Here is a 12,617-nt window from a genome sequence, read left to right on the forward strand (position 1 = left end):
GCCCATGATCTGCAAGCTAGTAGAAACTGTAGGTGTTGGAGAATAATCGTCTTTGTCTTCCGAGTCATTTTCTTCTCTATCACTCCCCACAGAGTCGATGGTGGCGTCATCTACTCTCGCGTAATCGGGAAAATTTTGGAGATTTTCCACACAGTTTCTGTTGCTATGCTGTCAGTGGTATTTATCGTCTGAAAATCCGAACCATTCCACTTACACTTTCTTCAAATCCTCATGCTTTGTTAATTTTTTGGTTTTTGTTGTTTGGTTCCTCCGACTTTGTTTTCAATATCAAGTCTATACTTTTTAACACCATTCTCATTGTATAAGTTGCGATGCCAAGTTCTGTAGCAATTTTTTTGTTTCTTATTTGATCTACACCCTTAACGTCTTAAACGGGAACGTCTTTGTCACTTTATTTGTAATATTCTGAAAGGGGGAAAGAATAAGTTCAACTTGTAAAATTACTTTCAAATATACCTGCATCATTATTCTTGTATCACGAATTATAAGCCGTGCGAAATATCCATATTTTAATATTTCTTGTTTTAAAGCTTGCTTCGGACCATGAACCTAACCTGAACATTTCCGAGATTTATCGCGTACATATCGGCCGAACGGATAGATTTAATTTTTCGTCAAATACTTCATCAGTCAGTCGAAGTTACTAATTTCAGATGATTCTTCAATCTTCTCCAAACAATCTTAATTTACAGACATTTGGCAAAAACTCGATTGTACAAGCAAGTAAAAATAGTGTATGCGCCTTTAAAGCATTTGTAAACTGTTTTGAACGATTGAAGGCCAATTTACTATAAGTTTTCATCATAATATACTATTATCGCTAGTTTTTTTAGTAGCTCAGATTGTTATTTTATCTATTGGGAACCTTGGATATTTATTCAAAATTTGTTCATTTCAAATGAGTAGCATCTCAAATGAACGGGGGTGAAAAACTCACCGTATATATCGATATCAATATTATTATTTATCGTAGGTAGACTACCTTAAACTGATACAATAAGATATGCATAAATATTGAACCTTTTTTCACCTACATTCATATTTGTATTTATTTATATGAGTTACAACCACCGATCATTATTTCGACATCCGCCACTGTCTAGAAGTGTTAACGAACTCCATATCCAAACTTTCTATTTCACGATATTTAACTTTAAAATCCCAATCCGTGACTCGAATGAAAAGTATCCTAACCAGCGTTGAAAGATATTGAAGCCAACCGGTCCATATTTAGTTCATTTTCGAGTGGTTAATATTGTTATCATAAAATGTGAAATTTAATGTTTTTATTTGTGCAAACAATTGAAAGATTTCACCGATTAATAAAACAATTATTTGGTGAATTACCTCCAATTATTATTTCGACAGTAACAACTTGAAGTTACTGAGTAATATAATATTTCGGGGCTAGTCAGTTTTTCACCTGACGTTTCGCCAATAATTGCTATAGGTATCTTCCTATCTTCAGAGGTTTCATTGCTGTATAGCAATGATTAGCTTCGGATCAATTTGCATTAAAAAAGTACATAATATTCGAGAAAATTTGCATTGAAATATTAAAAATATGCATTAAAATATTGTTTATTAGATTTGAATAAATCATTTCGGAAAGCTTATATTGTTCTATTTACAATAAAATTATCAATTTTTACGAGTTCACTTCACTATGACAGGATGTAACAATTATAAATTTACCCCTCTTATAACCTAAAATATTTTTAAATTCTTAGAAACATCGTTCCACGTCACATGATACAATAGGAGAGAATTAATAATTCATCTTTGTCAATATGATTCGAGTTACTGGGAATAACAGCCGTTTTCTTATTTTTTAAGATCCTGCAAATATTTAAAAAATGATTTAGAGTATTTTTATCTGAAATAGAGGACATTTTTCCTCGCAGAACTATTATTATTCAACTTACTTGTATGTTTGTGATTTGTATGGTGCTTCTAAAGAAAGTCTCCAATTTCAAAATAGCTTCGGAAATCAATGTAAAATTAAATTAAAAAAAAATAGCATACATACATACACAATAAAATACATATTCATCCGAAGCTTATCAATGATATTTGTTTATTGAAAAATTGTGGACAGAGGGCAATTTCTTGTATTCGCCATATCAAACCTTAAGGTTTGACATACTCGGAAGAGTTTATCATTGGAAATATTGAACTAATTGATACATCATCATATTCCTATTTCAGCAAATTCTTCCATGAATTTGAATATTTTACAAAAACTCTCATCCTTAGAACAATATTCCGCAATGAATAATTGCATGAATGAATAAATGAATGCATTTTAAATTCGAAAATCTGAAAATACATATAAATATTTATCTGCAACTCTCACAAGTTTATTCTGAAAATAAAAATTATTTGTTGACTCTAATGAAAGGTTTAAAGGTTGAAAATTAAAAATTTTTATATATAAAATTATTAAATCCAATACGAATATATTTTTAATCATATCCATTAAACAATTCGAAAAACTGGTATCACAGTAAATGTAATAGATATATTTCTCGAAAAACAGGGAATCGAAAACGATAATTTTCTGATACAATTGGAGGAAACTGGATGGTCAGAACAATAAGAACAGATTACCTTGCAATCCATGTATATTCTTGCTCACTAAAATGTTTTATTGTTCTCTAAACTGACAGTTTCACACGAATGAAAACAATCAAACTAATTAACAATGACTATAGTGCGACAAGTAAGTGTAACAATTGAATTGTTTCCTAATGATATATCGAAAGTGCAACAAGAAATTGATATGAAATATGCAATACCTGTGAATCTGTTGCTCTGGAAATAATAAAAGTGTTCATCGAAAATTCTGAAAATGGGGAGAAAATAAATTCGTGTTGAACGTCTAATTGATATCAATATGGAGACAGACACAATAGTGTTTCCTCCATGAGATCCAAGATACCTAATTAAAAACTTTCATTCTTTTATTATTTCGGTATTTGCTTGAAGGACACATTCATCCTAATTTTTGGATAAAACCAATACATTCGGGAAAAACCAAATATTTTTACTCAAATCTTGATTCGAAAATTCTCTTTCGATTGGATATTTGGTCCATTGTTACGTAGAATTGGCAGAATTATACATCATATCTAGAAGAAAGAATAAAAAAAATTATTATTAATGAGAAATAATAATTTAACAGATGCTTGAAATCAGACAAATATACTGCAAACATAGAATCGTATAGTAATGATACTATATATACCTTCCCACAGTTTCACATATATTGTAAAACGGCCAGTTTGATCTTCTTTCCAAGGAGATCTCCTACCACATTAGCAAATTTTAAAACGTCTATAGGAACTATCACTCGATGAAAGATGAAGATCCTCAATTTTCAGTTAGTTAAGTAGTGGAGAAAGAAAGCATATTAGTAGCAACATAAATCCACTCGCTTAGAGTTCCAAGCCGGCCTATTTACCAAGATTCCTTCTCGTACATCCTCTGCGATAACTATGGAAGATCTATTAAATGCTCTCATTGTTCACCATTTGCAGAAGAAAGTTAACGGACTACATTACATTCTTTCCACAACTAAAGCTGTAGAGATAAGAAGCTCCAGGTTATTGAATGACCTTATGCTGCAAAATATCCTAAAATTGCTCCAGATCTCATGTTTATCAGTTTCAATAGATTTTCAAACTAGAATGTTAGTTCATTCGCTGCCATTCTGCATATTTCCTTTCGGAGATATCTATGATTTCAAATTATTGATAATTTGACGTTGTTGTTTTTCTTTCAAATAATAATTGATTGATTGTTTCATCTAAGTATTCCGTTGTTCTGGTTTTTGGTCTTTTGATTCTTAATTTTTCTCGTTCTTGAAAGTCAGTTGCTTCTCTTATACCACACTTTTGATGGTTCATAGGCTTTTTTAGCTAGGTAGATTATGGATTCTTCTAATCGCGGAGTTTAGGTACTAGTTATTATTCTTCAATTCTGGTGAACCCCCTTGTGTCGATTCCTTTCACAATGTCTTGTTCTGTTTTCTTTCAAGTATTATCTTTTGTTTTGGTTCATTAGTACCTAGTATTTCGCTTCATTATTGATTTATAAATTCTCACAAGTCGTTTGTCTAATTTGCTCTTTCTGCTTATTAAGGAGTAGATGTTGTTTTCGATTTTTCTTGCTTTCATAACTTCCTTTTAAATGTGTAGGTTGAAATTAAGATTTTTTTCCATGATCATTTCAAAATATTTGAGTATTTGACCTTGCTTTTTCATGCTGCTTCTTTATGCCAACCACCTACGATTTTGAAACGCCCTTTGAAACGGTTATAAATGACCGTCATAGTGCAATAAGTTTCATAAATCGTCTGGACAAAAAGTCATCCATATGGTTTACAGATGAATCAAAAACAGAGAAGGGCACCGGCATTGGGATATATGGACCTAGACTGAGGATCTCTAAAGCCCTGGGAAGTGAGCCCTCGATTCTACAGACCGAGATAATGGCTGTTTATGTATGGGCCCAGGAGTGTCTCAAAATGAACCTCGAAGGGGCGCATATCTACATCACCACGGACAGCCAAACCACGCTGAGATCCCTGGAATCGTGCTGTCAGGGGTCTCTGCTGACTTGGGAGTGCCGTAACACCATAAAGCAACTGGCCAGAGGAAATAAGGTGACTCTACTATGGGTATCAGGGCACTGTGGGGTTGAAGGAAATGAGAGAGCGGACGAGCTTGCAAAAAATGCATCAAGGTTAAGACCTGCTGGACCTGAGCCTTTCTGTGTGATAGGAGAAGAAGAAATTCGTGAAGATTTCACCTACTTACACCAGAAAACTCCTGAAGCTGTCACGAGCGGAGCTTCGGGTGATGGTGGGACTGCTGACGGGGCACTGTCGGTACAAACATCATTTGTACCGTATAGGTAAGTCAGCAGACGAAATTTGCAGGCTCTGTGGATCGGAAGTAGAAACGGCTGAATACTTGATATACAAGTGTCCAGAGCTGGCTGGCCTAAGAACCATTCACATGGGCAAGCCGGTCCTGGATACCAGAGAGGTAATGGCAAAGGCTCCTAGGGAGGTTGTCAATTTTATTAACGTCGTTGACGACCTCCCTGGGTTTCTATGAATGAGTAGGGTAGTGAACAAAAGATCTGCATGGTCGCAGTTCCCGGAAGGCTTACCGAAGCAAAACGACCCCAGTTCAAATAATAATAATAATGCTGCTTCTTGTTCGTTGCTTTTAATGTTTAATTTCGGTTTTTGTTTCTCTTCTTTTGTATTGCAATATAATCGCATGACATTTAGTTTGGTTGATTTTTATTTTTCATTTACGATACCATCCTTTAAGATGCTAATTTGTTTTGGAGTTTTACAAGTACACTTCTTTCTGTTCTGCCAAAACAAAGAGTGTTACTGTGTAATCTAAGTTAAGTACAATGGTTGTGTTTGAGTCTTTAGGTATATCTACTGTGTAAATGTTGAATGGGATTGGTCCTAGTATCCCTTCGGCACTCCAGCTTCTATATTTTTTAACACTGATGATTTTCCGTTCACATTTACGTGTAATTTTCTGTGTTCTAGGTAAGATTCAATTGGTTTGACTAGTGTTATTATTATTGTTAGTATGTCTGCTTTGATCAACTTATAGATGAGTCCATTGTGCCATAGACCTAATGTTTGCATCAAATAGTCACAATCAAAACTATCTCTCACTTATCCCCAGTAGAGAGGATTGGCATACAAATGAATAGCCCTTCTAAAGACCAGTGTCCAACACGGAATAGAGGAGATCGAAGAAATAGGTTAACCAAATATGGTCCCTTATTTGTGGTAGTAAAATGAAATTTTTTTATTTGATTTTCCAAAATACTAATACAATATTCGTTCAATAGGATCTATTTTGACGTCAACTTTGATTTAACGATTAAGGTTGCATTGGAAACAGTAAACTTTAGTTCATGATGAATTTGCGTGGTAACAGTAGGTACTTATGTACCGTTTGCGACTTATAAAGACATCAATATAAAACTTGCAGGTGCATCATTGTCCGTGAGACTATCTAAAACTAGCAAACGCCTGTCTAGTTTCTAAAATACCTAATGAAATCTTCAATCCCCATTATCATTCAAAGCTGAAACATATTTCACTGTAAGTTACATGACGGTCCTCAAAACCAACTATTCACAACTGCATCGTTATTATATGCAGTGACGTTTCCTAGTTTGAAAGTTAGTGAAAGTGAAGATGCACGTCCCGATTTTGCATAGAGTTCTCTTTGAGAAATCTGCAACTTTTGCTATTGATGCGTTTAGATGAACCTATGCTAATTAGAATGAATATTACGTTTATGCGAACCCAAATGAAATGAGAGATTTAAAATAAATTTCAATATTATATTATTAATTATGGGTAATACTTAGGTAAATTGATTCCAAAACTTTAGAGTTTTGAGGTGAAACTGAATTGTTATTCCGTCTTGTATAACAGAATACACAACTCTTATAAAAAATCATATAATATATTATACATATATACCTAAAAACTATTATTAATAGTTAATTTAGAATCTTTCACCTTTAATAGAGTTGCAGGTTGTAGGGCAAAACATATTGTTGTTTTATGCTAAATGAAATTCAATTTTACTTCTAATTCTATCGAATTTAGATGAAGTTTCGTAAACACTTTTGAGAAATTTTTGATCACCGATTTCGGAATATTCGAGCGCAAATTGTATTTCAGGCCATAATATGAATTACCGCAAGATACAAAGGGCGGTAGGGCATGCTAAGTTTCAATATTATTCCGAAAACTAATTGGTATTACAAACATGTAACAGAAACTAGTTTCGAATGCAAAATCGTAGGAATTTTCCATAGGTTGAATATGTATCGGCTCCCAAATCATTCAAAGGCGAAAGTTGTGTTGTTTTTTCGTTTTTGTAAAATATATAATGATTTTATCCCTCTTTCAATGAGGGTAATAAGGAATTCCGTTTATATTGACTGGGCTACCATGTGTGTACAGTGTGGTTTAGTAAAGGCCGGTTGGAAATTTATATTTGAGTGAATGTGGACAAACGCAGCGGAGCGGAATAAACTTACGCTGTTTTTAAAAATCAAAGTTGAAATGTAAAAAGACGGCCAGCAATCTGTGCTGAACTGCCGCCCCTCAAATAGAGACGCCTGAATCTGTCGCTTCACTGTTTCACGCCGACCCTAAATTTGGACACCTGATACATTATGGATAGGGAGCAGAATTTTCCAGAAAAAGTACCTAATTTAGAATCTTCCAACAAATTTTTGACGGTTCCATTGAAAAGTGACTATAAAAAGGTTCTACAAAGAATGAAAGAGCACAAAAGATAACAAGAGAGTTTATCATGCAAGTGTATTGAAACATGAAAAGAATTGAGTCATAGTGGACTATAGTTGACAGAGTAGCCTCTTTCTCGAAACAACCACGCAGAAAATGTATCCAATAAAGTCTAAGGAGAATTCTTTCATTGTAAAATATTCTGCTCGAAAATGATATTGATATCGATTGTTAGTCATTCCATATTATTCATGTGGGTACTGAAAGTAGGTATCTACTCCTACTCTCGCCAAAGTATCTCTCCTGTACCAGGTACCAGTTGGCAAAATGGTCGCGGTTGATTGTAGATCCTTCTAGAACGTAATTTAATAAGTGAAGTGGCCTCTGTTCCTTACTCACATGGTAAATGGAATAATATAATACGTTTGACTCAAGGTCTCATTTCCTGTTCAGCTTCAGAGATTTTCAAATGAAATTAATGAGTGTAAATATAGAATCATTTGGAAGTGAGAAATCGCACAAGCAAAACAATAAAGCAGTTCATGATTTTTTACATGGTTATGTCAGAATTCGAAACAATTTTCCACCTCTTTTTATTAGCTCCAATTAATGGTATTAAAATTTCGTTGTTGAAGGTCAAGTTTGTGGAAATTTTCTCATTGTTTTGAATAAATTTTTTAGACCTATAATTCCGTGGAAATTTTTTTCCAAATTATGTATAAATAAACTTTATAGTATTTTCAAGAATGATGTAAATTATGTGCCTATTGAAATCTAAGTTGAAACAACATTTGGTATCAGAAGTTGTAGTTGATGTCTGATTTGACTAGGTTTTTGAATCTGCTTAAATCCGTTGTAATTCCTTCTTCTTTCATTGGTCCATTTCACCTGACACGTGACCTCTTGCAATGGTAATGACCTTTATGATTTATATGTTTTCATTTCATTCTAATAATTATTATTCTTATAATTATAATAATGACATCAAAAACATTAAAACGAAGTTGATTTGGTAAAAAATAAATGTACATTGCAATGTAACCCTGATGAAGCCGCTTAGACGGCGAAACAATTGTCGTAAATAATTAAAAGTAGTAAGTGTTTACATTTATTTTTCACCAAATCAATATGATTTTCCACCAAGTAAGGACTGAATCAATTAAATAATTAAAACGAAGATATTATTGCCATTCGACAACAGCTGAAATGTCGTTAGTGTTTTGTAGTGACCAGCCTTTTTGAATTTAATGGAGATATCTCATAATTGAGTTAATTTCCTTATAAACCGATTCACTAGACGTAGTGCTCGATACATCTCGAGAGCGCAGCTCGAGTGATGTTTCGCGAACTACGTTGATTGAAGGGTTCATATAATCGAAATATATTATCTATGCTCCAGTTGGTATTCGTTACGATTAAATAAAGAATAATTTCAATAACTTTTACCAAAGCACTGCGTTATGTTAATTGAATGACATTTCACTGAGCTCGACTCTCATTTTTTTGGCGAACGTCCAAGAATGTTACTATAGAAATGACCATAATATGGCAGGAGGTGAAACACCAAAACGATTATATCACATCGTCAAGGGTATATTCAGTAATAATGGTTAATTTACGGATTTTATTGATTCATCAAAACCATTTTTCACTAAATATTTTTCGATTTAATGAATTACATATACAGGGTGTTTCACCATTGACGTGAAGCCTTATTAGGATTAAGCAATGAAATTTTCGATTTTTTTTTCGACACAGTAACATTAGGCACCATTAGATCTACATTCTCAATTTGTCTGGAAATACTGCTTGAAACTTACAGTTTTTGAGATATTTCGATTTTTTATAAATTGAAGAGTCTTAAGAAAAATATAAAACTTTGAAATGAATGAATTTTTTTGAATCAGATTTTGATCTTTAAAAACGGAGGTGACTACTGATATCTTTTTTCTTATCATTGAGAACTCTACGTGTTGTTCGTAATGAGACAATTCATTGATGACGTATTCAAAGTGGATTACCCTATATTTCCCATAAGGTAGAGATAATAAAATTTGCTACCTAAAAAAAATTGAATAAAAGGTATGCCATTCGGAATAAGCACAATATTAACGTTCGAATAAGTTATCAATGAATCGTTGCACATTGAGGACCCATTGGAGTTCTAAATGATTATCAAAAATTCACCAGTATTTACCTCCGTTTCTTCTAGTATTCCCTCTCAAAATCTGATTCAAATAAATTAAGTTTAACTTTTCCGAAGACCTTTCAATTTATGAAAAATCGAAACATCTTATATGTATCTCATATGAAACTTCAAATTACCTCCTGTTCTCAGTGAATAGAAAACATAAAAGGAATTCACGACGTGTTCTTAAGTGAATTATTGAAAATAGTAAATAAAATGTTTTGATGATTGATTTATTTGTTATCAGAAGCGTGTTTTCTTGAAACTGATATATTTCCTTGTATACTTTTTCGAAGAAAATTTTCATTCAATCTCAGTATATAAATGAATTAGAAAATCTTATAGTACCTATTGAAAATTTCTCGACTTATGATGATGCTTTTCAGTTTTTATATACTTCTCTCCTGAATGACCAACACCAACATACAATAATTGATGCACATTTTGTCATCAGTAAAATATTCAAGTCGATTTCAGTTTACCTTGAACTATCAAAATAATAATATCAGTTTCGTATTTTGACTCCGAACAAAACATAAATAAATGAAGCATTTGAAATTCAAATGGATTGATAATCGATGTGAAACATGCTATAAATAATCCCATAAAGATTCAGATTCTCTCCTTGAGTTATATGAGATGCATCGATAACAAAACTTCGAATACTTGAATAATTCAACTATTGACTAAATATATAATTCCGCTAGTTGATGGAATTGCGAAATTCAATTCAACCTCAATTCAGGTCGTCGATGCTCAGGAAGATTAAGTGCTGGGAGAATGTTTGGATTTAATGGTTCTAGGAAGCCTTGTATTGTTTCTTTGCGAAAACGTGGTCGTACCTTAATGGTGTTTTTAGATTCAGACCTTCAGCTAGAGATCATAAAGATTGAACTTTGAGGAGAAATCTCTTAAGACTAAATTGGTACGATTATACAGTTGTCACTGACAAATAAAGAAACACAGCATGATGGGAAGCTAAGGTTGGGTTTACACGGTTGTTTGCATGGTTTAGAGATTAATGACCTCCATTGCCGAAATGAATCTATGAAATAAAAATTAATGGTTGATTAGGTTCCGAACAAAAACTGTAACCAACCAGGATCATTCCATTCTTTCATTATAAAGAAATCGTATACAGTTTACTCGAAATTTGAATTATTTCTTCTTACAGGCATACGTCAAACATGTGTACGCCTCTGTTCAAGTGGCCAAAATTATTGCTGTCACCGTAGTCATGTGCTCTGTCATCCTTGGATTCTTCCTGTTGGCTTCTGCATACATCACAGCCAGCGCTTCATGCAAGCAATTGGAGCAAGAAATAGAACTCCTTGGAGAGGTAGCTGATAGATTCCAACCTCCATTACAGCCAGAAGCTCTTGTACAGGTAAGAGAAAAATTGAGGATTTTATTCTATGATGTTATGACTAAGATGTCTGATACAGTGGTGTGCTCACTTACTCTTGAAAAACCTTAAAATTAAAGTGGCGACTTTTGAAGGCACCAGCCTTCTTGGATTTTAATGGTATTGGTCCATGATCACAGTTTTCACTTGATTTCCGCATCGTTTTCTATGGCGCTCACGTCGTCCTTCTATCAATGTTGTGTTTTGAGGTTAAATCAACAATAATAACAACATCAACGTCTTTTTACAGAACAAATAAAATTTTAAAATGATGGTGTTGATTGGTCAATCCTTTGTATAGCGCCAGCAGAGTAGCCAGAATTATCTTAAAAGAAATCTAATCAGAGAATACACCAGTATTTTAGACATCCTAGTTACGACTTGATGTAAACATATGGCCATAAAGATATATTTTCGAAATACCTTTTTAAATAATAGGCATAACTCATGTGACTAAATTCGAAAATTATAGGACTTATAGGAAAAATGATAGATCGATGTACCCGTAGAACAAAAACGCATGAAGACGTTTTTAAGAATATTTATTTCAAATGGTCTGATAATTGAAAAAAGGTCCTATCAACATGCACCCGCAAATTCTTTGCTTTCGAGATTCAGGGTGTTTTTTGTAGTCCTACTTTTTTGTGATGATGATTATACAAGTTCATCGAATCCTCATTGATTTTTGCTACAAATTGAGTAAATAAGTACTAAATCTATGATTGATTTATACTAACTAGAACTTTATAATAATTTAGATTTTCCTGAGGATCACCAGAGAATCGTTTGAATTTTTTTTCGGAATCGGTAGCAGACAAAACTACAAGAAATCAAAAAGTATAATACTGGAACAAAGTTTCTTTTCACGTTATTTCAAATTACTAGTGGTCAACCAAAAAAAGGTCTGGAGGAAAGAAGCGGGCACTATTCCAGAAGATTTCTGTAGATTTGCATTTAAAATTAGCATATCACATTAAGGAAACTTTAAATTGCAGTATTAATTCTTAATAGTAGTTGAATACTTCGTGAAGGAAATGTGATATGATTAGAAAACTTGAAAAAACTCAATCCTTAACACCCACTACCTCTAAAACGAAGCGTTTGGTGGCCTATGTTTATGGGACCTTTTTCTTAAAATGATTCGAGAAATCTGTTAGTCTGTCAATTTAGGAACGCCAATATGAAATGTCTGAATTTTCTCATTTAATCAGTAGTCCTGAAATAATGATTGCATTGAAAGCAACATTTGTACTCGTAATATTCATACCGACAGTCCAAGAATAATCGAAAAAAAATCAATCGCGTAGACCTTTCGGTTCTTGCCTTGCTAGTTTCTTATTGTCATGAAAAATCTACTCCCTCTGCAGTTCGGCTACCAGCTTAGTTGTATTAAATAAACGAAAATAAAAAAAGAAATGGAAAATAGTATCGATAAAATCATCTGCTGTAATTGGACTTGTTTTGTATATCAACTCCATAAAAGTTTCATCGGTGCAATTCAAAGAAATCGCATCACAATGCGGTATATCCTACTGCGTTATATAAGACTTTCTCGGTAATTAGTAATGACTTCCTGAGGTTGTTAACCCACAACTAAAAGCGTACGAAATCAACTCCTTTCTTGTTTACACTGTGCACCATCAGAATGTCAATGAAAAATCACTTACATAATTCAGTTGGATTGATAACAGAGA

The 12,617-nt window shown here is 33.2% G+C and overlaps 1 protein-coding gene across 2 annotated transcripts in view; it reads left to right on the plus strand.

Moving 5' to 3' along the window:
* The window catches only part of LOC123673234 (putative mediator of RNA polymerase II transcription subunit 26), a 44,869-nt gene that overhangs the window by 14,714 nt on the left and 17,538 nt on the right, over nt 1–12,617 (plus strand). Inside the window, exons 1-2 of one of the 2 annotated variants that reach the window (XM_045607703.1) lie at nt 7,653–7,732; nt 10,693–10,905. In XM_045607703.1, the coding sequence (XP_045463659.1) occupies nt 7,730–7,732; nt 10,693–10,905 (216 nt within the window). In that variant the 5' untranslated portion in view covers nt 7,653–7,729. Of the gene's footprint in view, nt 1–7,652; nt 7,733–10,692; nt 10,906–12,617 lie in introns of those variants that run through there. The other variant, XM_045607702.1, reaches the window with a different exon arrangement.

This window comes from Harmonia axyridis, chromosome 2, assembly GCF_914767665.1.
Source record: "Harmonia axyridis chromosome 2, icHarAxyr1.1, whole genome shotgun sequence".
Lineage (NCBI taxonomy): Eukaryota > Metazoa > Arthropoda > Insecta > Coleoptera > Coccinellidae > Harmonia > Harmonia axyridis.